At 44.1% G+C, this 27,738-nt stretch overlaps 1 protein-coding gene across 3 annotated transcripts in view; it reads right to left on the reverse strand.

Annotated features, from left to right (window-relative positions):
* Positions 1-27,738, reverse strand: part of LOC124619638 (nucleolar protein 4-like) — a 436,612-nt gene that overhangs the window by 151,353 nt on the left and 257,521 nt on the right. For all 3 annotated transcript variants that reach the window (XM_047146155.1, XM_047146156.1, XM_047146154.1), the window contains exon 2: positions 24,585-24,636. In XM_047146155.1, coding sequence (XP_047002111.1) covers positions 24,585-24,636 — 52 coding nt within the window. The remainder of the gene's footprint in view (positions 1-24,584; positions 24,637-27,738) is intronic.

Raw genomic sequence — 27,738 nt, forward strand, 5'->3', positions numbered from 1 at the left:
TACATAGTCGTGGTGCTCAGATAAAACAGCAGAAAATGCTGCATGAAAAACGGTGGCAGGAGGGGTAAAGGGAATAATGTACATGTGGGAAGAGAGGTTCCCCAGAGCACGTTGTATTGCTCTGCACAGGCTATTACACAGTACAACAGCATTAGAGATGAGATAGCGTGGAAAGAAATCAATAGAATGGCAACTCAGTCTCAATGGCCTTGCACCTTCAGTGCATAAAAGAAAAAAACAGACGTGACGAGATGCAGGACACAACAAATAATTAACATGACAGACTGATAAAGGCGATGATGACGACAAACTTGACTGAATCAACTAGTATGCAAGGTGTTTCAGCTGCCCCTACCTATGGGGTTTATGCAACCTACAACGCCTTCAAAAAGTACATGCGAGCGAGATTCTACGTGCAAACTGTTAGTCCTACAGAAAAGAATGAACAGAACCTTTTTCTAGAAATTTTAATGCAGTTAAATTTCGTTTTGGGTTACATTTTTGTTGCAGGCCGCGGTTTTCGAGATATTCAAGAAAAACGCGATTGAAACTCACTTTCGTTCTGTTTTCTTGAATAATTCAAAAAGGTCCTGTTCCTTTTTTTCTTTACGACTAATAGTTGGGATTATGAAAACCATGCACAGGGTTTTGAAGGCACTGCAGATTACGTAAAACCAATAGGGAGTGGCAGCTGAATCGCTGCGTGTAAGATGGGACAGTTTATTGTACCTAGAATCAATTAAAACCTGTACAGTGGAAGTAGGCACATAGCTTAGCGAGTAGTTGTCCTTCGTGTCACAGTAGACCGTGCCCTCTCCATTCACCACTTCCGCCTTCCACCATTGGAGAATGGCCTTAAAACTAGACTAAAACTGGTCACCATTTTAATAAATGATTTTATCCTATCAAGACTGCTTTAATTTTTAAAAACGTTTCACTTACATTGCTGTTTATCCAATGATGTTTTTTTACTACATAGCTTAGTAACAATAAGAACCAGCAGTGGGTGCATGGCCCGATGTCTCTCTGAGGTATCCCCCACAGTGGGCTTCGGTGGTGGCAATCTACAACTCATCTGTAGTATTTCCTAGCATCTTAAAACTTCGTAACGTCCTTCAATGTCAACAAATTACTAACAGTCATAATTATCACCGTCAGTTTCCATAATTTAATTTAATTTTTCTCTGTAACACATTATTACATAGATTTTTGTTACTGAATACAATATTTGCTTGGAATAAGGAAAATTTATGTTATCGCACGAAAAATTGTAAAATGTGCGACTTGTTTTAAAATACTACGCAACAGGTCTCTAAATATAAAATAAATAAAATGAAAAAAGGAAAAAGATAGTCAACTCGTCCAAAGACTGGCTTGATGCACTTATCCACCCTAGTATGTCCTGTGCAAACCTCTTCAACTGCACAGCTGCAACAACATACATCCATTTCAACCTCACTGTGCTGAAGCCATGGAGGTTCTTTACAATTTTAACACCCGCCCACCTCCCACGCACCCCTCCACACACATATAAGCATTCTCCTCCACCAACCAGTCCATTATTCCATGACGCCTCAGACTGTGTCCTCCTTTTTGTCAGGTTGTGCCATATTTCTTTTCTCCTCCATTCAGTTAAGTATCAGGCGCGGATCTGGAGCCGCTACTTCTTAGTCGAATAGCTCCTCAGTGACAACGCAGGGCTGAGTGCACCCCGTTCCAGTCCTCCCACAAAGGAAAAATCCCGGGCAGTCCGGAAATCGAACCTGGGTCCACCACATAGCAAGTCAGACACGCTGACCGCTGAGCTACGGACACTAGAATCCAATACAGATGTTTTATTCCGATTGCACCCGTACCCAGGTGCAAGAGCGGGGAGAGGGGTGTACCCCCCCCTCCCTCCTCAGTTCTTAGGGAAAGGAAAAAAATATAGTGTAGTCAGGTGTTTTTCTTTCAAGAAAATGATTTAAAAGTCGGTATTAGGCAGATTTTTAAAAGGGTCGTAACAGGAACGTTTTTATGGCTGTTTCACGTCGCCATTCGTCTTCTAAAATATTAAAAATACGCCTTTCCTCCGTGTCTAGGCCTCTCCCCCTACAAACTATCGTAACGGCGCCGTTGGATACAAGGCAATCTTGTATTGATACGGCAACAAAGAACCAGTCCATAGAATGGTGTCACCCCTCTTCTTCAAGGCACAGTAAGTTTAAATATCAGTGACCAGCAAATAAAAACGGTGATAGCCTTCTGGGAATGTGGCCGTATTATCAAGCAGGACATTGAGACTGCCCGGAAGCGTTGAGAAACCGACTAGAAGAACAGACCGCTCACGAATTTCCAAGAAATTTAAATTCACCTTCACAATTCTTGCTCTCTTACTTCTTTGTGGACATATCGGGTGACTGGCAAACCGAACTATGAACTAGCATGTCGTTATAAATCCACCGTATATCTCACATCTAATGCCCTGTGACTAACGCCTGTCTGATCCAGTGAACGACAATTTTCCGTATCACTGATTTTGATGACAAGCGCGAGGTGAAAAAGGTTTGTAAATAATTGGCTAGGGCAGTGCACAACTACCATTGTTGAAGTCTAGATTACACATTATATTTAAAATGAAATTTAAAAAAATTGTAACGCGTTTAAGGCACCATGTGCTCTTAGTCCACAGAGAGCACACTAAGGAAAACTCAAGAGGCAAAGTGTCCTTCGCTGCTAGCAGCACCAGTTGCAAGTCGTTCGGCAACTTCCACCTTTCCCCTCCTATCTCCCAGGTCTCCAGATGGTACAATGAATTTATTCAGCCTTACATTTCAAGAGTTGCTGTCCTTGTAGGGCTGGACTTTTACATATTTTAGTTATCTAATCTAGATTTTAATTTGGAGAGTGGTGATATGCATATTAAGTGGAAGGCGAGAGAGCCCTGTATCTTGGACGGAATTTTCTTGACACTTCACGTCTACATATGTATGATAACTCTGCAATTCACTGTTACGTGTTTGACAGAGGTTTCATAGAAAAATTTTCAGACTCCTTCTCAACCACTCCTCTTTCGAACAGCACGAGGGTAAACTGAACATCTAAATCTTTCAGTGCGAGCTCACATTTATCTTATTTTATCATGATTATCATTTCACTCTAAATAGGTAGGAGCCGTCAAAATACGGGGTGATTCAAAAAGATAACCACAACTTTAAAAATGTGTATTTAATGAAAGAAACATAATATAACCTTCTGTTATACCTCATTACAAAGAGTATTTAAAAAGGTTTTTTTTTTCACTCAAAAACAAGTTCAGAGATGTTCAATATGGCCCCCTCCAGACACTCGAGCAATATCAACCCGATACTCCAACTCGTTCCACACTCTCTGTAGCATATCAGGCGTAACAGTATGGATAGCTGCTGTTATTTCTCGTTTCAAATCATCAATGGTAGCTGGGAGAGGTGGCCAAAACACCATATCTTTAACATACCCCCATAAGAAAAAATCGCAGGGGGTAAGATCAGGGCTTCTTGGAGGCCAATGATGAAGTGCTCTGTCACGGGCTGCCTGGCGGCCGATCCATCGCCTCGGATAGTTGACGTTCAGGTAGTTACGGACAGATAAGTGCCAATGTGGTGGCGCTCCATCCTGCTGAAATATGAATTGTTGTGCTTCTTGTTCGAGCTGAGGGAACAGCCAATTCTCTAACATCTCCAGATACTGTAGTCCAGTTACAGTAGCACCTTCGAAGAAAAAGGGACCAAAAACTTTATTGGCTGAAATGGCACAGAAAACGTTCACCTTAGGCGAGTCACGTTCATACTGAGTTGTTTCCCGCGGATTCTCAGTGCCCCATATACAGACATTGTGACGGTTGACTTTCCCGTTAGTGTGGAAAGTTGCTTCATCACTAAACAAACTTTGAAACGAAAGATTCATCTGTTTCCATTTGAGCAATGATAAAATCACAGAAATCGATTCTTTTAATCTTATCAGCTGCAGACAGTGCTTGAACCAATTTCAGACGATAAGGTTTCATAACTAACCTTTTTCGTAGGATTCTCCATACAGTTGATTGTGGAATTTGCAGCTCTCTGCTAGCTCTGCGAGTCGATTTTCCTGGGCTGCGAACAAATGCTTGCTGGATGCGTGCTACATTTTCATCACTCGTTCTCGGCCGTCCAGAACTTTTCCCTTTGCACAAACACCCATTCTCTGTAAACTGTTTATACCAACGTTTAATACACCACCTATCAGGAGGTTTAACACCATACTTCGTTCGAAATGCACGCTGAAGAACTGTCGTCGATCCACTTCTGCCGTACTCAATAACACAAAAAGCTTTCTGTTGAGCGGTCGCCATCTTAGCATCAACTGAAGCTGACGCCGAGTCAACAGCGCCTCAAGCGAACAAATGTACAACTAAATGAAACTTTATAGCTCCCTTAATTCGCCGACAGATAGTGCTTAGCTCTGCCTTTTGTCGTTGCAGAGTTTTAAATTCCTAAAGTTGTGGTATTCTTTTTGAATCACCCTGTATATTGATATTCAGAGTAGAAAGTCGGTAATTGTAATTTCGAGAAAAGATCTCGCCACAACGGCAATAGCCTCTGTTTTAATGGTTGTCACCCCCACTCGCTTATCTTACCAGTGACACACTGAAACGAGTTGTTGGCGTTCGGTGGATTTCCGTGTGTGGATGCGTCCATAAGCACTAGTACTTTGTAGACATACCAGGATGTGGCTTGGAGTTGGCTTAGGAATGTTTTCCATGTACACATGACTGTGTTTCTAGGCGGCCTAAGAAGATTTCTCATAATGTCTGCAGAAAATATTCTGAGGATTGTGACAAAAAAAATACCACCGTTCTTCTACGAGGCAGTAGCAAGTAGAGAACCGCAGCAGCTGGAACAGTTGCAGTGGCAACGCCTGTTACTGATGCAAACACATACAACTCGCTAACTATAGCGGCAATTGGCTGAAAGAGCTGACGTTAAATGAGGTGGTCGGCACCGCAAACATGGTAAATGACATCTGTGCTGGCAAATAACGACTAGAATGGAAAAATCAAGAGTAGTGTCAGCACTAGAAATGAATATGGCTTCTCCTGGAGTGTTTCGTCTACTGTGTTTCCAACAGTAGAAGTCAAACCGGAAAGTATTCCAGGCGCGAGGTCAGTGGAGCTCTTGGTTACCTTGTGGAAAGAAATTAGGTGGTTCCTTCCAACTTGGCAAGGCTGTCTTATTTTCAAGATAAGAGAGAGCCAGATAGAAATACCCAGACACTTAAAGGGTAACGTGTTTTTCGTTAGAACTGAACGAACAGCACTTGAGTACGAAGAAGGAAGCAAGATTAGGTTTTGACCTACCGGCGACGATATTAGAAACGAAGCACAACTCTGGCTAAAGAAGAATGTGTTTGTAAATTGGTAATAATAATAATAATAATAACAATAATAATAATAATGTGTATTATTTCTCAAATCAAGATTCCTTTTTCTCAACACATATTAATCGTATAGGGATGAACGAGGAATCGTTAGAAAGGATTTTTAACCGGCTTCTGACACTACACACAGATTTTGCGCTAAAACTTACTATTTGTGGAGAATTTTAACATAAAAGAAACTTTTATCTATCTTAGGCAAAAGGGCAGGTTTAGACCTATATTTCGCGAAGCTAACTAACAAGAATAAAAGATTACTTTGTCCTCTTATTACAAATATCATTTTATTTGTTTTAATGTACTTATTAACTGGATAATTTGTATATAAACCATTTTCTTTGTTTCAATGTACTTATTATCTGGATAATTTGTATACAACATTGTCATAGATAATAACCGTGACCACTGCAGTGTCCATCTTTCCACCTTTTCATTATTTCATCTGTCTTTAACAGTGGAATTCCCACTCTTAATGTTAGTACTCTTGCTTTTGATTTTCTTTATGTGAATCAATACCTCCGACGACTACTTCTTTTCAACTGCTAGCCAGAGCGAAGTCCAGAGAGTAGCGTCATCGTAAAGGTGTGCAAAACAGTCGAGCGATCGATCTGAATCGAAAAATAAACACAGGCAAGTTCAGTCACTCTACTATCAACGGCGCATACCGAAGGATTTAGAAAATACCGAGGATCTGAGGAACAAGTGCAGGGCCGTGGTATTACTGGACCTCTCGCCTTTAACTTTTCCTCCAAATCTGTACTTAGGCTGGGCGGTGAACCCGAATCACTGCTGGATATTTACTCGTAAAGTGTTTCATCCAAATGAATTACATTTGCAGCCACTTCCTTGGCCACTGATGCCCTCAAATTGAAACGATTGCTTTTTTGGTTTGTCTTTTGAGGTTGTACCAAAAATCTTGTTTACTCCACACCAGTATACTCTGAAATGGACCTCGAAGCTCTAAGCAGAGCTACACCGCAAGTAGACTAAAGCCACCTGCTTAATTTTTTTCATACGCACGTGAAACCATTAATTATGCGATTCAAGGACAGTCTGCTGCTTTAGAGGAAATCGCATAAAATGTTTTTCACTATAATAATGCCTATTGGTCTCTTTCAAGACATTTTCAGACTTTTGGATCATCGTTTTTGCACAATATACAATTAATTGCCTCAGTCTCCTGACCCACTGTAAGCAGTTCTGCAAATGTTGCTCTGTAACACCATATGAAAGTAAGCCAACCATCCGAATTTTCTGAATAACAATAATTTATCGTATTCGCTGTCGTTACTTTAATTAAAGTATCAGTTTACTTTGCATTCTACACTACTGTGCAATTTCGACTGTGTAATCATTTTCAAGTATATAACACTTCAAACGACATATCTGCATTACAGCCAAAAATTTGGTTGGCCATACATTGTTAAAATGTAGTGCTACGTCCATTTTAAGGAAGTATGAGGAAACTAATAGATTTTCTACTGTAATCAAAATATGTGCGTTTGACGGGTTATATACTAGAAAAAGGTTACATAATAGAAATTGCGCAGTAGTGAAGAATGCAAAGTAAACGGATACTTTAATCGAAATAACGACAGCGAACGCGGCAGGTTACTGTCATTCAGAAAATTTCTTTTGGCTGTGGGCCAAGTTGCAACTAAACATTGTTTTTAAATGCTCTAGGTATTTTTTATTTGCAAATAAAAATAAGATTTTGATTATGTAAGGTCTGTGGTGTCACCGCCAGACACCACACTTGCTAGGTGGTAGCTTTAAATCGGCCGCGGTCCATTTGTACATGTTGGACCCGCGTGTCGCCACTGTCAGTAATCGCAGACCGAGCGCCACCACACGGCAGGTCTAGAGAGACGTACTAGCACTCGCCCCAGTTGTAGGGACGACGTAGCTTGCGATGAACACTGACGAAGCCTCGCTCATTTGCAGAGCAGATAGTTAGAATAGCCTTCAGCTAAGTCAATGGCTACGACCTAGCAAGGCGCCATTAGCCTTACATAGCTTGTATCTAAAGAGTCTCACTTGTATAGTCAAGAGCGATGTACCACAAGGATGGATTAAAGTTAAGTATTCCAGAAGCTACGTACTTTTCTTTATAGCATTCATTACGTATCCTGTTGCAGACCTCACGCCATCCTGCGTGAGTTTAAGCGCGTGCCTTTCGGCTTCCTCGCATTGTGTCTAGGCCGTCTTGCCTAGACACAACAAGGTCTAACCAATTTATTTTTCGTTTCCTTGTACGCATACACGTTTTAGGATTTTATGTGCCGTCATCAGGGGAATTGTGTCTTGTGTAATGTCGGAATTTTCTCTAATTTTATGTAGTAGTAATAGTATGGCTATGACATTCCTTACTTTTGTTCGTTTTCGTCGTATTACATGACTAAGCCACGATGAAAAATTTTATTGGATATTTTTAAGGACAGATTAATTACCATTTAGGAGAAGAAAAATTTCGGTTTAGGAAAGCAAAAGGAATCATGGAAGATAATGGCACAACGAATGATCTTAGGAAAACATACTGTAATGAACAAGAAAATACATGGAGCATTTATTGACTTGCAGAAGGCTTTTGACAGAGTGGACTGGAAGATACTGTTTGGAGAAGTGAATAAAATTGGAAAAGACTGGAGAGATAAAAGATTGATACTTAAAGTATACAAAAAGCACAGTACAAAAATAAATATCAATGGCACTAACAAAGAGGCTAGGATAAGATGTGTCCAAGTAGGCTGGCCTCTCTCTCAATATTTATTTAATTTTTATTGAAACTGAAACAAAATACAATCAAAAGCGGCACCAAAGAGACCAAAATTAATATTAAACATATACCGTACATTGTACTCGATTTGCTGACTGTATAGAAGTCTTAGAATTTTCTGGAAAGGATATGACCTGTATGTTAATAATTTTGTCTGATACCTTGGATTATCACAAATGAAAACAAACTCGAACAGTACTAAAATAATAGTGATATACAAATCGAACGTAAAAGTAAGTACGATCATGAAGATAAGAAATAAAATACTAATGTTAGTAAAGGAATTTTGCTACTTGGAAAGTAAAATAACAGAGATGACGGATTAAAAGAACGACTACACTGACTACAGAAGAGTTGAGAAATAATAGTAAACAACCACCTTATAGAAACAAGAAATAAATTCATCAAGACATTTCTATGGAGCATTTTAAGCTATGGCTGTGAATGGTGGGCTCTGGCAAACGAGAAAAGAAAAAAAATTAAACGCAATAGATATGTGGAAATGAAAAAGACTGAAATAAAATCTAATGAAAAAGATTAAAAGAAAATAAAGAGAAAAGGACATTAACATGATTCGGAGAAGAAAAATTAAACTGATTGGTCATCTCATTCGACAAAACAGCTTCATAAAAAAAATTAAGTAGTAGGCGGAAATAATTCATATCATGGTGTTATCTGTGGAACACCTGCAGGAACTGAAACCAATTGGTAAATGGTGGTGAACTGAAGAGTGTCAAAAATGGTTCAAATGGCTCTGAGCACTATGGGACTTAACATCTGAGGTCATCAGTCCCCTAGAACTTAGATCTACTTAAACCTAACTAACCTAAGCACATCACACACATCCATGCCCGAGGCAGGATTCTAACCTGCGACCGTAGTGGTCGCGTGGTTCCAGACTGAAGCGCCTAGAACCGCTCGGCCACACCGGCCGGCGAACTGAAGAGTGTCCTCCTCCTTACAAGGACACATTTTTTTGTTTTGTTTGATCCCGACACTTGTTTCATTACAGTGGCGACATCTTTAGTAGCCTCTTCCGCTATTATTTCTTTTCCTTTTTACGTTATGTGTGCCCTGTGGCTGCCGAAAAAATCAGTCTGAAGTATCTAGTAATACAGCAAGTCATCGATGCTGTAACTGACCTGTCCTGAGCCGCACTTGGTTACTCGTTGTCAGTTAAACGTATTGTTGTTGTTGTTGTTGTTATGTTTACAATTACATGGTGTCTACGTGGACAAGAAAAAAAAATTCCCGGATTTTTCCCGGATTTCCCTGTTAAAAACAATTTCTCCCGGATGAAATTACGTATAAAGCGGGTGAAAATACATCCGTGTTAAGTAACAGTACACTTTCCCTCGGAGCTGTAAAATCTATCAGTCCTTTGAATCGTAAAGGTCTTATACCGGCGGAGGACGTCCCAGCACTTTAGGAAACGAAATTCAGGAAAAACAAAAAGTTGTTTGATGCGAGACAATATGCACAGAGTTTATTTTCGTATTGCGAAAGTATATACACAAATTCCACAAATTACAGCACGGTAGCTTCCGAAACTCTAAAATAAAGACTGCGTTGAGCGATGCACCTTTGTCAGCCTACCATAGCTCATGTCACGTGATCTCGCTAGCGAATGACGGCAGTTATTCAGAGCACGAGGCCTACGAGAAAGACAGGCCGCGGCGCGTACGTTACGAAGGTAGGCCGAGCTCGCTCAACTCAGCAAGTGCGTTTCTACACCGGTTAACTCGTAAGCAGATGTGTATGGACGAACGAGAATTGCATCGTCTATTGGCATCCACTGTTATTAGTCCTACAATGATAGGAAGTCCGTAGGCCTACTAACAAGCTCTAATTCGGCAATTAAAATCGTGCCAAAATGATTATTATTGCGTAGAAAAGTCGAAGTGTTCTGGCATGAAGAGACTTGTGACATTGCTCAGTAACACATTATGCACAATTTTTTGAAGGTTAATTAAACTTTTTGCCATCGATTGCATAATCTTTTATCTATTAAAAAACAACATTAAATATGAAAACTAACTTGAAGCTCGGTCTTTTTTTATCGTGTGTTACACGTTAAGTCATATCAAATACAAATGTGCCGGTAAAATTTTAAATAGTGGCATAAATGACTTATCTTCTGGGCCCGACATTTTTCAAATGGCTGATCCTCAAAGTGTTACTTTTTGAATGAGAGTTATAACGCCCTGCGATTTAAGAAGTTCACTGCACATTCTCACACGTAACATAAATCATCTTGCGTGGAAATTTACTTTGAAAGTAACGCATCTCAAGCCACTATTCGTAATATTTTCTGGTGATCTGTTAGAAATGTAAACAATTGTAACGTCACGCACATCGAATGCACGTTAGTTGTTACGGACGTACTGCATAATCTTCGACCTAAACCCTTTGACACTTTTCGGTGTCGGCAAACTGGTCTGTGCATTGTGTAAATTACCCACTTTCTATGCAACTAAACTTTCATTTTTGTGTTATTCTCTGATTTATGTTTCATTGCTGCAGTATTATTCAATAGTGGACTTAAGTTCTTTGTCAGCGTATCAGATCTTACACTTCAAACCTACGAAACTTTAACTGAAATCTAAAACAATGAAAAATCCCGGAATTCTAAGTAATTCCCGGGTTTTTCCCGGATTTGTCCCGGATGAAAAAATTCCCGGGTTTTTCCCGGATCTCCCGGATGTCCCGGGCCGTATACACCCTGAATTACGTTTTCTTGTGCTCTCACTGGCGAATTCTGGATGTTACTATATTGTTATGGCTGGTCTGTGCATTGTGTAAATTACCCACTTTCTATGCAACTAAACTTTTATTTTGGTGTTATTCTCTGATTTATGTTTCATTGCTGCAGTATTATTCAGTAGTGGACTAAAGTTCTTTGTCAGCGTATCAGATCTTACACGTCAAACCTACGAAACTTTAACTGAAATCTAAAACATGAAAAATCCCGGAATTCGAAGTAATTCCCGGGTTTTTCCCGGATTTGTCCCGGATGAAAAAATTCCCGGGTTTTTCCCGGATCTCCCGGATGTCCCGGCCCGTATACACCCTCAATTACGTTTTCTTGTGCTCTCACTGGCGAATTCTGGATGTTACTATATTGCTATGGCTTACGTGCCCTTTTCACTGCAAGTGATGGCGGTGGACAAAGACCGCTGTATCAACAAGGCGTTGCCTTTAGTGTCTGACGATGATACGTTATTGTTACAATCGCACTCGAAGGTGCTACCGGGCGGCGGTGCTCGCGGTGGGAAACACGCCAGCCAGCAGTCGTTTCCGCAGCGTGGGAGTCGGTTGCGACGGGCGGCCGGAATTGGCATTCAGCAGGCAACCCAATCGGCCGGAGTGCGGCGCGGGCTGCGTCGGCGGCCGACAGGCGCTGCTGAACTTGTTGCGCGCGGCGCGACCTTGACTCCATTCCGACTCGGACGCTCTCGCTCTCGCAGCCGCTGTCGCTGTCGTCTCGCCGCGGCCTTGCCTGTCCCGTCCCGACAGCTGCCGACGCCGGCCGGGCCCGCACCGCGTCATCTCCGCCGCGCCACCTCTCGCCTCTCCAGAAACCCGCCCAACCGCAGCGGGCTTCATTTTATTATTACTAGTCATGCATTCACGCAACACAATGTAGAGTTTAAGAGTTAGGACGGTCAATTTCTTGGATGTTAAAGACAGAGAGGAAAGGGAGAAAGTTACGGACCACGTTAAGTCAAGTGGTTGTCAAACTTCGTTGCTCAAGAGCCAATACTGACGATGATGGGTGGCATCTCGGGCCGCGTATGTACCAAAATTACGAGGTGCATTCAAGTTCTAAGGCCTCCGATTTTTTTTCTAATTAACTACTCACCCGAAATCGATGAAACTGGCGTTACTTCTCGACGTAATCGCCCTGCAGACGTACACATTTTTCACGACGCTGACGCCATGATTCCATGGCAGCGGCGAAGGCTTCTTTAGGAGTCTGTTTTGACCACTGGAAAATCGCTGAGGCAATAGCAGCACGGCTGGTGAGTGTGCGGCCACGGAGAGTGTCTTTCATTGTTGGAAAAAGCCAAAAGTCACTAGGAGCCAGGTCAGGTGAGTAGGGAGCATGAGGAATCACTTCAAAGTTGTTATCACGAAGAAACTGTTGCGTAACGTTAGCTCGATGTGCGGGTGCGTTGTCTTGGTGAAACAGCACACGCGCAGCCCTTCCCGGACGTTTTCGTTGCAGTGCAGGAAGGAATTTGTTCTTCAAAACATTTTCGTAGGATGTACCTGTTACCGTAGTGCCCTTTGGAACGCAATGGGTAACGATTACGCCCTCGCTGTCCCAGAACATGGACACCATCATTTTTTCAGCACTGGCGGCTACCCGAAATTTTTTTGGTGGCAGTGAATCTGTGTGCTTCCATTGAGCTGACTGGCGCTTTGTTTCAGGATTGAAAAATGGCATCCACGTCTCATCCATTGTCACAACCGACGAAAAGAAAGTCCCATTCATGCTATCGTTGCGCGTCAACATTGCTTGGCAACATGCCACACGGGCAGCCATGTGGTCGTCCGTCAGCATTCGTGCCGCCCACCTGGATGACACTTTTCGCATTTTCAGGTCGTCATGCAGGATTGTGTGCACAGAGCCCACAGAAATGCCAACTCTGGAGGCGATCTGTTCAACAGTCATTCGGCGATCCCCCAAAACAATTCTCTCCACTTTCTCGATCATGTCGTCAGACCGGCTTGTGAGAGCCTGAGGTTGTTTCTGTTTGTTGTCACCCGATGTTCTGCCTTCATTAAACTGTCGCACCCACGAACGCACTTTCGACACATCCATAACTCCATCACCACATGTCTCCTTCAACTGTTGATGAATTTCAATTGGTTTCACACCACGCAAATTCAGAAAATGAATGATTGCACGCTGTTCAAGTAAGGAAAACGTCGCCATTTTAAGTATTTAAAACAGTTCTCATTCTCGCCGCTGGCGGTAAACTTCCATCTGCCGTACGGTGCTGCCATCTCTGGGACGTATTGACAATGAACGCGGCCTCATTTTAAAACAATGCGCATGTTTCTATCTCTTTCCAGTCCAGAGATAAAAATCGGAGGCCTTAGAACTTGAATGCACCTCGTACACTGAAGAGTCAAAGAAACTGGTACACCTGCCAAATATCGCGTACGGCGAGCACACGTAACTTCTACAACACGACGTGGCATGGACTCAACTAATGTCTGAAGTAGTGCTGGAGGGAATTGACACCATGAGTCGTGCAGGGCTGTCTATAATTCCGTAAGAGTACGAGGGGGTTGAGATCTCTTCTGAACAGCACGTCGCGAGGCATCCCAGATAGGTAGAGAAGTTGCAGCATTAGAAAATTGCAGCGAAATGCAGGAAGATCTGCAGCGGATAGGCACTTGGTGCAGGGAGTGGCAACTGACCCTTAACATAGACAAATGTAATGTACTGCGAATACATAGAAAGAAGGATCCTTTATTGTATTATTATATGATAGCGGAACAAACACTGGTAGCAGTTACTTCTGTAAAATATCTGAGAGTATGCGTGCGGAACGATTTGAAGTGGAATTATCATATAAAATTAATTGTTGGTAGGGCGGGTACCAAGTTGAGATTCATTGGGAGAGTCCTTAGAAAATGTAGTTCATCAACAAAAGAGGTGGCTTACAAAACACTCGTTCGACCTATGCTTGAGTATTGCTCATCAGTGTGGGATCCGTACCATGTCGGGTTGACGGAGATTGTTGTTGTTGTTGTTGTTGTGGTCTTCAGTCCTGAGACTGGTTTGATGTAGCTTTCCATGCTACCCTATCCTGTGCAAGCTTCTTCATCTCCCAGTACTTACTGCAACCCACACCCTTCTGAATCTGCTTAGTGTATTCATCTCTTGGTCTCCCTCTACGATTTTTACCCTCCACGCTGCCCTCCAATGTTAAATTTGTGATCCCTTGATGCCTCAGAACATGTCCTACTAACCGGTCCCTTCTTTTTGTCAAGTTGTGCCACATACTCCTCTTCTCCCCAATTCTATTCAATACCTCCTCATTAGTTATGTGATCTACCCATCTAATCTTCAGCATTCTTCTCTAGCACCACATTTCGAAAGCTTCTATTCTCTTCTTGTCCAAACTATTTATCGTCCATGTTTCACTTCCATACATGGCTACACTCCATACAAATACTTTCAGAAACGACTTCCTGACATTTAAATCTATACTCGATGTTAACAAATTTCTCTTCTTCAGAAACGCTATCCTTGCCATTGCCAGTCTACATTTTATATCTTCTCTACTTCGACCATCATCAGTTATTTTGCTCCCCATATAGCAAAACTCCTTTAGTACTTTAAGCGTCTCATTTCCTAATCTAATTCCCTCAGCATCGCTTAACTTAATTCCACTACATTCCATTTTCCTCGTTTTGCTTTTGTTGATGTTCGGAGGAGATAGGGAAGATCCAAAGAAGAGCGGCGCGTTTCGTCACATGGTTATTTGGTAAGCGTTATAGCGTTACGGGGAAGTTCAGCAAACTCGAGTGGCAGACTTTGCAAGAGAGGCGCTCTGCATCGCGGTGTAGCTTGCTGTCGAGGTTTCGAGAGGGTGCGTTTCTGGATGAGGTATCGAATATATTGCTTCCCCCTACTTACACCTCCCGAGGTGATCACGAATTTAAAATTAGAGAGATTCGAGCGCGCACGGATGCTTTCCGGCAGTCGTTCGTCCCGCGAAGTATACGCGACTGGAACAGGAAAGCGCGGTAATGACAGTGGCACATAAAGTGCCCTCCGCCACACACCGTTTGGTGGCTTGCGGAGTATAAAAGTAGATGTAGATATGCTCAGTATATTCATGTGTGAGGAGTTTGGTGACCAGCGGAAGCGTTTAAACTCAGAAGAGTGTTCCTGGAGACACTCTATAGCAGTTCTGGACCTGTGGGGTGTCACAATGACCTACTGGAATTGCCGAAGTCCGTCGGAATGCACAATGGACATGCATGGATTCAAGTGATCACACAGGATTCTTACATACGTGTCACCTGTCAGATTCGTAAATAGACATATCAGGGGCCCCAATCACTCCAACTGATCACGCCACACACCACAGCAAAGCCTCCACCAGCTTGAACAGTCCCCCGCCCGCTGACACATGGGATCCACGGATTTACAACGTTGCCTCCATATCCGAACACGTCCAACCGCTCGATACAATTTGAACACGACTTGTCCGACCAGGCAACAAGTTTCCAGTCATCAACAGTCCAATGTCGGTGTTGACGGGCCAAGGCGAAGCGTATAGCGTTGTGTTGCGCACTCATCACGGGTACACGAGTTGGCCTTCGGCTCTGGATGCCCCCATATCGATGGTGTTTCGTCGAATGGTTCGCACGCTGACACTTGTTGATGGCCCAGCATGAATGCTACCAGTCCTTTTATTTATTATTCACCTGCTCTTTCCTTCGTCATTACGATGCTCACTGCCCTGCTGCGAGTCCAATGGTTCCAACGGCTCTGAGCACTAAGGGACTTAACAGCTGAGGTCATCAGTCCCCTAGAACTTAGAACTACTCAAACCTAACTAACCTAAGGACATCACACACATCCATGCCCGAGGCAGGATTCGAACCTGCGACCGTAGCAGTCGCGCGGTTCCGGACTGCGCGCCTAGAACCGCGAGACCACTGCGGCCGGCCTGCGAGTCCAATGACTGCCTCTCTGCACTTTGCTCAGGAAATCCATTCCTTCGTTTATCTTCTATTTCCTGGGTTATATGGTCGATATCGCCATGAGTGGAAGGGTTGCACTTCTGTCACTTTGAAAGATTCACTACATTCGTAGTTGGTCCCGTTCTTGCAGGATCTTTTTCCGGTCGCAGCGATTTCGGAGATTTGATGTTTTACCGGATTCCTAATATTCACGGTACACTCGTGGAATGGTCGTGCTGGAAAATCCCCACTTTATTGCTGCCTCGGAGATGCTGTGTCCCATCGCCCGTGTGCCGACTATAACACCACGTTCAGTCTCACTCAAATCTTGATAACCTGCCATTGTAGCAGCAGTGACAGATCTAACAGCTGCGCCAGACATTTGTTGTCCTATATAGGCGTTACCCAACGCAGCGCCGTATTCTGCCTGTTTACATATCTCTGTGTTTGAATACGCACGCTTATATCAGTTTTCTTGGCGCTTCAGTGTATTATTACTGGTAACTTACATAAATTAGTAAGTTGGTCGGTTTCTTTGGCGCTTCAATGCATTATTATTGGTAACTTACACAAATTAGAAAGTTACGACCCCGCACTTGTGAGTCAGCAGAAAAGCTCACTCTACAGATGTCTACAGATGTCTTCTCTGATGGCAGGAATTAACAAAATATGACAAAGAAGAGCAGAGTCATGTAGAAAAGGGGCGTGGCACTGCTGGTTGGTTGAAACAAGGTGGATTTTACATCACTCGCAGCACGAATTAAAACATGAAAATTGGCGATAATATTTCTAACATGCTCCAGAATTATTTAGTGGCAAAAAATTTCAACATTTTTGGCTAATATTACGTATATCCCCCCTTAATAGAGAAGATCCAACGAGGACTGATGCTTTCCGTCAGAGGGTTGTTTACTCGGTGCGAGAACCTTATGAAGACGCTCAACAAACTCTAGTGGAAGACGCCGCTAGAGCGGTGTTTTGTACGACGGAGAGTTTTGCCGCTGAACTTCCGAGGTCGTAGGTACTAGTAAGAATCGGGCAATATACTACTTCGTCCCACATATGTGTTGCGAAACAGACACGATCAGAAAATAAGAGGAATTGGAGCTCGTATGGAGGTTTATAGACAGTCCTTCGTCCCAGGCACCATACGCGAATGGAACTTGGGTGGTACTGATGTAGACATGAGTATATATTCGCAGTGAAAATTTGTGCCAGACCTGGACTCGTACTGCGAGCGGTTGCCTTACCATTGGGCTGTCTGGGCGGGCTACATGGCCAGACCCAAATTTTCATATGTTGTCAACCATGTGTCTACAACCTGCACTCCTATAGCTTTTATGTGTATGCATATCCAAAAGAAAATTGCATCAAATTTCTGAGCAATACAGGCACTGCAATATAGTATTTATACACAGGACACGTGACTTTCATTTAATATGTCTCCCCTGTACTGGAATATACGAGGTGCATTCAAGTTCTGAGGCCTCTGATTTTTTTCTCCGGACTGGAAAGAGAGAAAAACATGCGCATTGTTTTAAAATGAGGCCGCGTTCATTGTCAATACGTCCCAGAGATGGCAGCACCGTATGGCAGATGGAAGTTTACCGCCAGCGGCGAGAATGAGAACTGTTTTAAATACTTAAAATGGCAACGTTTTCCTTACTTGAACAGCGTGCAATCATTCGTTTTCTGAATTTGCGTGGTGTGAAACCAATTGAAATTCATCGACAGTTGAAGGAGACATGTGGTGATGGAGTTATGGATGTGTCGAAAGTGCGTTTGTGGGTGCGACAGTTTAATGAAGGCAGAACATCGTGTGACAACAAACCGAAACAACCTCGGGCTCGCACAAGCCGGTCTGACGACATGATCGAGAAAGTGGAGAGAATTGTTTTGGGGGATCGCCGAATGACTGTTGAACAGATCGCCTCCAGAGTTGGCATTTCTGTGGGTTCTGTGCACACAATCCTGCATGACGACCTGAAAATGCGAAAAGTGTCATCCAGGTGGGTGCCACGAATGCTGACGGACGACCACATGGCTGCCTGTGTGGCATGTTGCCAAGCAATGTTGACGCGCAACGACAGCACGAATGGGACTTTCTTTTCGTCGGTTGTGACAATGGATGAGACGTGGATGCCATTTTTCAATCCAGAAACAAAGCGCCAGTCAGCTCAATGGAAGCACACAGATTCACCGCCACCAAAAAAATTTCGGGTAACCGCCAGTGCTGAAAAAATGATGGTGTCCATGTTCTGGGACAGCGACGGCGTAATCCTTACCCATTGCGTTCCAAAGGGTACTACGGTAACAGGTGCATCCTACGAAAATGTTTTGAAGAACAAATTCCTTCCTGCACTGCAACAAAACCGTCCGGGAAGGGCTGCGCCTGTGCTGTTTCACCAAGACAACACACCCGCACATCGAGCTAACGTTACGCAAGAGTTTCTTCGTGATAACAACTTTGAAGTGATTCCTCATGCTCCCTACTCACCTGACCTGGCTCCTAGTGACTTTTGGCTTTTTCCAACAATGAAAGACACTCTCCGTGGCCGCACATTCACCAGCCGTGCGATTTTCCAGTGGTCAAAACAGACTCCTAAAGAAGCCTTCGCCGCTGCCATGGAATCATGGCGTCAGCGTCGTGAAAAATGTGTACGTCTGCAGGGCGATTACGTCGAGAAGTAACGCCAGTTTCATCGATTTCGGGTGAGTAGTTAATTAGAAAAAAAAATCGGAGGCCTCAGAAGTTGAATGCACCTCGTACATAATGGATGTACAAGTATAGGTTGTAGACACATGGCTGACGACGTACAGAAGTTTAGGTCTGGACGTGAGTTCGTGCTCGAATGGCCTAATAGTAAGGCGGGAAATCCTGATTCGAGTCCTAGTCCGGAACAAATTTTCACTGTCGTCATTCTGTTATATAGCTGATGGTGTGCATGTTAGCAAATGCGAAAATTTTTCATGTATTTCAAAACGGCTGTAGTTAACCGCATTCCCTGTTCCTTCGGACCTGCAGGCGTGTTCCTAGGAACATCGCATCGTACTTCTGAAGAACACGGGCACTGCAATATCGCACGGTTGTATATGTCGATGTCTGAGTGAGGTTGGGAGGCTACGGCACCAGTACGGCTAGTACGGGCACGCTACGCCATTTCCAGAGTAATGAAGAGCAGAACGTGTAGCTGGTTTCCGCAACGCGTCGAAGAGCTGGAAAGTGGGACGCGGCGGCAGTGGCGCATTTTGGCCCGGTGGCACTCGTCTCGTATTCCGCGACGGCTTGCCCGGAAACCACGGCCGCCGTTCCGGACCGGAATAATTCCTAACCGCGGCCATTTTCGGCGGCGAGCATCCGCGACCGGGAAATGCACTCGGCGGCACACAACAATGCGCGGCGCGCGAGCGATGATTGAGTGATTCGGCGTCACGTTCCGGGAGCCAAATTACTCGCCCTCGTTACGACGAGCTAATGGGAGCCGGCCCGGTTATTCAATAATGGTAATGGGGCCATTAGAGCGGCGGGGGCCCGGGCGCCGCCAAAAAACAACAGGCGCGCTCGCTCCTCCGCCGCTGCCGCGTATTTACGAGTGCGTCCGAGTCGCGGCTGGCGGCGGCAGGCGTTGGGAAACTGTTTACCCCCGGGGAAGTGTTTATGTGCAGCCAAATTAGCCCCGTACCTGCCGCGCGTGCGCCGACGATGTTGACGTCGCGTTAATATTCCGGGGCGTATCTGGCTGCGCCGTCGCGAGACGCGCCAGGGAAAGCCGGCGACGGAGGAAAGCGGCGAGACACGCCTGGAGCCTCCAGGAGGCCCGCTGGCTGCTCTCCGGCGCTCTCCAGCACTGCGCGCGGCTGGTCCGTGTAAAAAGGTTTCACTCGTACGGTAAGGACCCGAACGTGCTGCATGTGAATAGCGATAAGTGGAATTCTGGGTAAAATGACATTCTGCTCTGTGGAGAAGACGGATTGACCCTTTATTTTACGAGGGAAGCTTACGTGTCACAGATTTTTCTCGCTGCGCAGCGGCGTTAGCGCAACCACTAAAAGATAAGAACAAGACAGAAAGAAAAGTTCTTCGCCTCCGTAGCTCAGGGGTCAACGTGTCTGGCTGCTATGCAGAAGACCCGGGTTCGGTTCCTGGGATTGCCAGGGATTCTTCTTTGATGAGTAGACTGGAACGGGCAGCTCTCAGCCTCGTCATGCCAACCGAGTAACTACTTTAGTGAGAAGTAGCGGCTCCAAGATCAAGAAAAGCTGACAACAGCCGGATGGTAGATATGCTGACCCCATGTCCCTCCACGCCGCATTCGAATCTTGACATTGGGAGAGAATGACATGGCGGTCGGTAAGTTTCTATTGGCTCGCCTAGCCCAGAATAAAAACAGAAAGAAAAGACTTCATTTAGTTACAAACAACAAAGATAAAAAAATGGCTCAAATGGCTCTAAGCACTATGGGACTTAACATCTGAGGTCATCAGTCCCCTAGAACTTAGAACTACTTAAACCTAACTAACCTAAGGACATCACACACATCCACGCCCGAGGCAGGATTTGAACCTGCGACCGTAGCAGTCGCGCGGTTCTGGACTGAAGCGCCTAGAACGGCTCGGTCACCGCGGCCGCCAACAAAGATAAAATCTGGAAAAAAAGGTCATGTTGCATACTAGAAGTCCGCACTTACTGCATTCGGGTCTCGTTATTTGCTTTTTGTTTTTTTTTTTTTTCCTAAGTTTCCACCAAAATCTTCTTGCGCTACTATGGAACATGTTTCTACGGGAAAGAATAATAATGATAGTCATGAAATGCTATCGCTGTATAATGGAACGACGACAGTGAAAAGCCGGCCGGGGTGGCCGTGCGGTTCTAGGCGCTACAGTCTGGAACCGCGTGACCGCTACGGTCGCAGGTTCGAATCCTGCCTCGGGCATGGATGTGTGTGATGTCCTTAGGTTAGTCAGGTTTAAGTAGTTCTAAGTTCTAGGGGACTGATGACCTTAGAAGTTAAGTCCCATAGTGCTCAGAGCCATTTTTTTTACAGTGAAAATTTGTGCCGGAGTGGGACTTAAAACTCGGATTTCCCACTTATCGCCAGCGGTTGCCTTACCACTAGGCTATCCGAGCACGTTACACGACCAGACCCAAACTTCCGTATTTCGTACTTCTTAACAACACAGGCACTGGTGACCCTTATTTTCATGATAATCACTGTGGTACATTTGCGGTGAGGAATAAATCGAGGCAAAGAAGAATCGTGATGGACAATTAACACAAATTCAATGCATGTTGTTCCCGGGCAAGTGGAATGAGTCGAGTACTATGGCTCGCACAAAACGTATTAGATGGCGGGGCCTATTAGTCCAAATGCTGCATGAAAAAATCAACAATGCGGCATGTGTCGGTAACGTAAAACGGTAGATCTGAAAATGATTCGACCTTCATACTTATTTTATATCAAACGGTACTTTTTCGGACATGAGTCCCTCATCAAAACTTAAGTCCCCTATAAAACCCAAAGAAGCCTGTAACAGGATTTCTGAAAAACCATGTATATGTAAACTGATACATATTCTCTTTGCCTTACGCAACATCTTCAGCGATTAAGTACATCTACAACTTAAGAAAGTCCACACCTTGTCAAATACACAGCTATTACACGTTTGCATACTATCAATTCGATATTGCTAAGATGATAACATTCCGTAAAATTCACAGGGGATTTGTACAATGTATGAGATCATTATTGTTGGAATTTGTCGTTTTTCGTTGAGAAGGTCGGAATTCATAAATGTTATAGACATGTGTGTATGTCTGTGTATGTGTGTGTCTTCCACATCCCCTCCTAAGCCAATGGGCCGACTTCAAAGAAAAGTGGTACACACATCCCCTACTGTCTGACAATAGTCGCTGTATGTGTAAGAAATACCTACCTATCATAGTTCGGGGATATGACGTCACAAACACTGCGATGCGTGAAAAAACTTCCACCTTATGTATGACGTTTAAATGCTACTAACTCTACTCGCAACACATTTTGCAGACAGAATACATATATGCAGCTGAAGGTATAAATATAAATACAGGGTGATTCAAAAAGAATACCACAACTTTAAAATGTGTATTTAATGAAAGAAACATAATATAACCTTCTGTTATACATCATTACAAAGAGTATTTAAAAAGGTTTTTTTTCACTCAAAAACAAGTTCAGAGATGTTCAATATGGCCCCCTCCTGACACTCGAGCAATATCAACCCGATACTCCAACTCGTTCCACACTCTCTGTAGCATATCAGGCGTATCAGTTTGGATAGCTGCTGTTATTTCTCGTTTAAAATCATCAATGGTGGCTGGGAGAGGTGGCCGAAACACCATATCCTTAACATACCCCCATAAGAAAAAATCGCAGGGGGTAAGATCAGGGCTTCTTGGAGGCCAGTGATGAAGTGCTCTGTCACGGGCTGCCTGGCGGCCGATCCATCGCCTCGGGTAGTTGACGTTCAGGTAGTTACGGACAGATAAGTGCCAATGTGGTGGCGCTCCATCCTGCTGAAATATGAATTGTTGTGCTTCTTGTTCGAGCTGAGGGAACAGCCAATTCTCTAACATCTCCAGATACTGTAGTCCAGTTACAGTAGCACCTTCGAAGAAAAAGGGACCAAAAACTTTATTGGCTGAAATGGCACAGAAAACGTTCACCTTAGGCGAGTCACGTTCATACTGAGTTGTTTCCCGCGGATTCTCAGTGCCCCATATACAGACATTGTGACGGTTGACTTTCCCGTTAGTGTGGAAGGTTGCTTCATCACTAAACACAATCTTTGAAACGAAAGATTCATCTGTTTCCATTTGAGCAAGGATAAAATCACAGAAATCGATTCTTTTAATCTTATCAGCTGCAGACAGTGCTTGAACCAATTTCAGACGATAAGGTTTCATAACCAACCTTTTTCGTAGGACTCTCCATACAGTTGATTGTGGAATTTGCAGCTCTCTGCTAGCTCTGCGAGTCGATTTTCCTAGGCTGCGAACAAATGCTTGCTGGATGCGCGCTACATTTTCATCACTCGTTCTCGGCCGTCCAGAACTTTTCCCTTTGCACAAACACCCATTCTCTGTAAACTGTTTATACCAACGTTTAATACACCACCTATCAGGAGGTTTAACACCATACTTCGTTCGAAATGCACGCTGAACAACTGTCGTCGATTCACTTCTGCCGTACTCAATAACACAAAAAGCTTTCTGTTGAGCGGTCGCCATCTTAGCATCAACTGACGCTGACGCCTAGTCAACAGCGCCTCAAGCGAACAAATGTACAACTAAATGACACTTTATAGCTCCCTTAATTCACCGACAGATAGTGCTTAGCTCTGCCTTTTGTCGTTGCAGAGTTTTAAATTCCTAAAGTTGTGGTATTCTTTTTGAATCACCCTGTATATCACCCTACGACAAATAGTTCAAGAGATATGACGTCATAAACACTGAGATGCGTGAAAAAAATTCGTCGTCATGCATGAAGTTTTAATACATTTACTCTTTACTGCCAACACTCATGCTGTCGAGTCAACTTAAGGAAATGCTTTTGACGGGTTTCAACTGCGAAGCGTCGTCGCCTACTATAGAGCTATGAAGACGTGTTGCCACACAGACGTTTACAAAATCACGTTGTACACATGCGAAACAGCTGCGGTCAGCGAACAGAAACTGTCCGGGATGTTACACTACAAACATAGTTCATGTTGTGTTTTCGTTTCTAACAGAAAATTGGCAAAATGAATACCCGAGAAACGCCGGTTTTGTCAGCTAGCATCTTCATAAAATTGATGGAAAAACTGTGGCTGATTGAGATCGTTCTTATCTGGGAGTTTTATTTTGTGCATAATTATTTCAAATAGTTCAGACAATTTTTTTCAGGTGGGACACGAATCAGAGTGTTTATGTTGTCTTATGTATGGTTGGCTATTTAACATTTTTGTAAGCCTGAAAACATACGTGTCGTTTCTTTATACCGTACACGGAAAGTTCACTTTTCTCGTGACGTACAAGGGATGGCAACTTTCAAATTATAACCTGTATGCTACGTTGCGTTCTTTTATGGGTATGTTTGCACTTACTGTTTGTAATGACTTAATTTGTTATTTGTGGAAAAATTTAGCATTGCATCAGTATTCTGTTCCGCATTTAAAATTGGAAATATGGATTCCATCCAACACAAGCTCCAACCCATAAGAATACTTGCTGCAACATCCCCCTTGGTTTCATTTAGTCACCATGTTTCTGCATACGTGATTGGGGAAGTCGCTTATGTCTACCGCTCACTGGATACATTACAGCTCTCGAAGTTGTTCCTACCTTAAATAATTATTTTTATGATTGCCTATCTGTTTACCAGAAGATCACACTAGTAGTTTTGCATACCACCACCTACTTAATTTTCTCCCCGTGAGCTTTCTGTTCCTCTTAATAACGGCGAATGTGTAGTAACTGTAAACTACGAGAAAATCATAGTAGCGACAGTGATTCTGTTTTCATATCACCACCTACTTGATTTCCCCCCCTTAAGCATTTTGATCCCGTTACCGGCGACAAATGCGCAGTGTGTAACTGCAACGTAATTACAGAAACCCCAGAAACTGGATGTGCTGAAAAACGACTTACCTTGAAAGTGCTCCTCGTCAGGCATCTCGGGTTCCGGTGTCGACACGTTGTCCTGCGAATAGAAGCAAATGTTTTAGAATTTCAGTCAGAATAGTGTGGATATAGTGAGTAATTAATGCAATCACAAACAAAATACAGTAGTTTACTGATCTAGGCTTAGAGGAACAATATTTTGTGATATATTGTATCGGAGTTCTAATATTACCATATACACTGACTGGCAAAAAGTCATAGGAAAGCACTTGGTGTTACGTTAAGAGCAAAATCAGTATTGTATGTATGTATGTTAACCGGGGACCTAGAAACGTCGGAGAGGCTCCGTCTCTGCCGCAGCTGCAGTGGTCCACAACCCCACGACGACTACCGCAGTCCACTTCACCCCTCCGCTGCCACACTACGAACCCAGGGTTATTGTGCGGTTCGGTTCCCGGTGGACCCCCCCCCCCCCCCGCATCCCCCCGACGAAACGCCTCACACGAGACGAGTGTAACCCCTATGTTTGCATGCTAGAGTACTGGTGGTGTACCCGTACGTGGAGAACTTGTTTGCACAGCAATCGTCGAGGCGGAATAAGGGGAACCAGCCCGCATTCGCCGAGGCAGATGGAAAACCGCCTAAAAACCATCCACAGACTGGCCGGCTCACCGCACACAAGTCCTGCGGGCGGATTCGTGCCGGGATCCAGGCGCTCTTTCCCACTCCGGAAAGCCGTACGTTAGACTGCTCGGCTAACCGGGCAGGCTAAAATAAGTACTGGTGTCGGAGGTGCTGAGAAACAGCTGAAATCGTTAAAATGGAACCAAGTTTCAAGGTCCGATGAAATCCCTATCATATTTTATGCTGAATTTGCGCATGAATTAGCTCCTCTTCTAACTATAACCTATCATAGATGTCTATAATAAGAAATCGTGACCAGTTCTTGAAAAAAAAAGCACAAGTCACACCCGTCTACAAGGAGGTTAGTAGAAGAGATCCACAAAACTACCGTCCAGTATCCTTGACATCGATTTGTTGTAGAATATTAGAACACATTATGAGCTGAAACATAATGATGTATCGCGAACAGAACAACCTCCTCCATGCCAAACAGCATGCATTCCGAAAACATCGATCATGTGGAAGCCAACTTGCACTTTTCTCACATGAGTCTGAAAGCTTTGGACCAAGGCAGGCAGGTAGATGCATATTTCTTGATTTCCGAAAAGCATTTGACTCAGTACCATGGCTACGCTTATAGTCAAAACTACGATCATATGGCGTATCAAGTGAAATTTGTGACTGGACTAAGGACCTTTTTGGTAGGGAGAACGCAGCATAACTCTTTGCGCACTGTTGGCTGGAGAATCCCACTGGGTCGGATATGCCGCCTGTCAGAAAGAGTGTTCTTCCTCCGCGCACACTAGCCCCTTTCATTGCGAGAATGTGACAGTTGTGTTGTATGTGTATCTGTTGTGCATAGGTGAGTGTAACGAATTCGTGTATAGTCTATTGTTGGTGTTGTGATCAAGATGACGATGAGAGAAGGAACAGGGTGCAAGCCGGTGCCGGCACATGGCTTACTGCTTTTGAACAGCACCAAGGAATTCTGTTACTATCTAGGGAGCAAAATAACCCAGAACGGACGGAGCAAGGAGGATATTAAAAGTGGAGTAGCCCTGGCATAAAGGGCATTTGTGGTCAAAATACGTCAACTGGTATCAAATATAGGACTTAACTTGAGGAATAAATTTCTGAAAAAGGTCCATTTGGACGACAGCACTGTATGGTAGCAAAATACGGACTGTGGGAAAACCGGAAAAGTAGAGAATCGGAGCATTTGAGGTATGGTGCTACATAAGAATGTTGAAAAATAAGTGGACTCATGAGGTATGCAATGAAGACGTTCTCCGGAGAATCGGCGAGGAAAGGAATATGTGGGCCGGTTGCTGTGGCCGAACGGTTCTAGGCGCTTCAGATTGGAGCCGCGCGACCGCTACGGTCGCAGGTTCGAATCCTGCCTCTGGCATGGATGTGTGTGATGTCCTTAGGTTAGTTAGGTTTAAGTAGTTCTAAGTTCTAGGGGACTGATGACCTCAGATGTTAAGTCCCATAGTGCTCAGAGCTATTTGAGCCATTTGAATATGTGGGAAACGTTGACGAGAAGGGCGACGATGGTAGGAGATCTGTTAAGACATCACGAAATAATTTCCTTGTACTAGAGGGAGCTGTAGAGGGTAATTACTGTAAAGGAAGACGAAGACTGGAATTCATCCAGCAAATAACTGAAGACGTAGGTTGCAAGTTCTTCTCTGAGATGACAAGGTTAGCACAGGAGAGGAATTAGTGGTGGGTCGCATCAAGCCTGTCAGAAGACTGGTGGCTTAAAAAAAAAAATTAAAAAATAATTAAAAAGACCAGAAAGAGGGCCGCCGAGTTTAACTTCCTAACACAACATACTGGTCATGATATAAAATGTCACAGGCCATCACTTCGTGAGATACTGCGCAGAGGTTTGGATTTTAATGGGGGACATTGGCACAGAGACTGGTGATCGGGAACTTCACGCCACAATCTCTCACCCCCTTGCCGGCTAAATACTCGGAGCGAAAATTTCACACATCATAAGGATTCGAACAGGCTTACCTCCGAGTCGAGCGCCACATGCAGGCGAGCGTTAGGGACCAGGTTACATGCAAGTAAAGAAACATGAAAGGGAAGGGTGTACTACTCTACGGAAGAGGTGTAGCAACACCGTGATTCTGTTATGCAACAGCGATAGAATTACTAGAAACGTGGCACAGTTTCTTTCAATGAGACACAGTCGGAAATGCGTCTAGTATATACAATACCATAATAGCAATGCAGATACGAATACTTCTGTGTGTGTGTGTGTGTGTGTGTGTGTGTGTGTGTGTGTGTGTGTGTGGAGATCGATACGCTCAGGTCGACTGGCAGGCGCGCGAGTCCGCGAGATGGCCCACCTGTTGCATCTATCAATTTTCCGCGTCTTTAACGGCGACCGCGAGAGTGTAGGGGAGTGGGTGGGGGTGGGAGAGTTAGGAGGGGAGTCCGCGGCCTGAGACAATTTATGATTGCGCGGGGGGAGCGCCGAGAGGTGGCTGTAATTGCCAAGCTTATGTGCGCCAGCCGCAGCCGCAGTCGGACCGAAAAGGCC

The sequence above is a fragment of the Schistocerca americana genome, chromosome 6, assembly GCF_021461395.2.
Source record: "Schistocerca americana isolate TAMUIC-IGC-003095 chromosome 6, iqSchAmer2.1, whole genome shotgun sequence".
NCBI classification, from domain to species: Eukaryota; Metazoa; Arthropoda; class Insecta; order Orthoptera; family Acrididae; genus Schistocerca; species Schistocerca americana.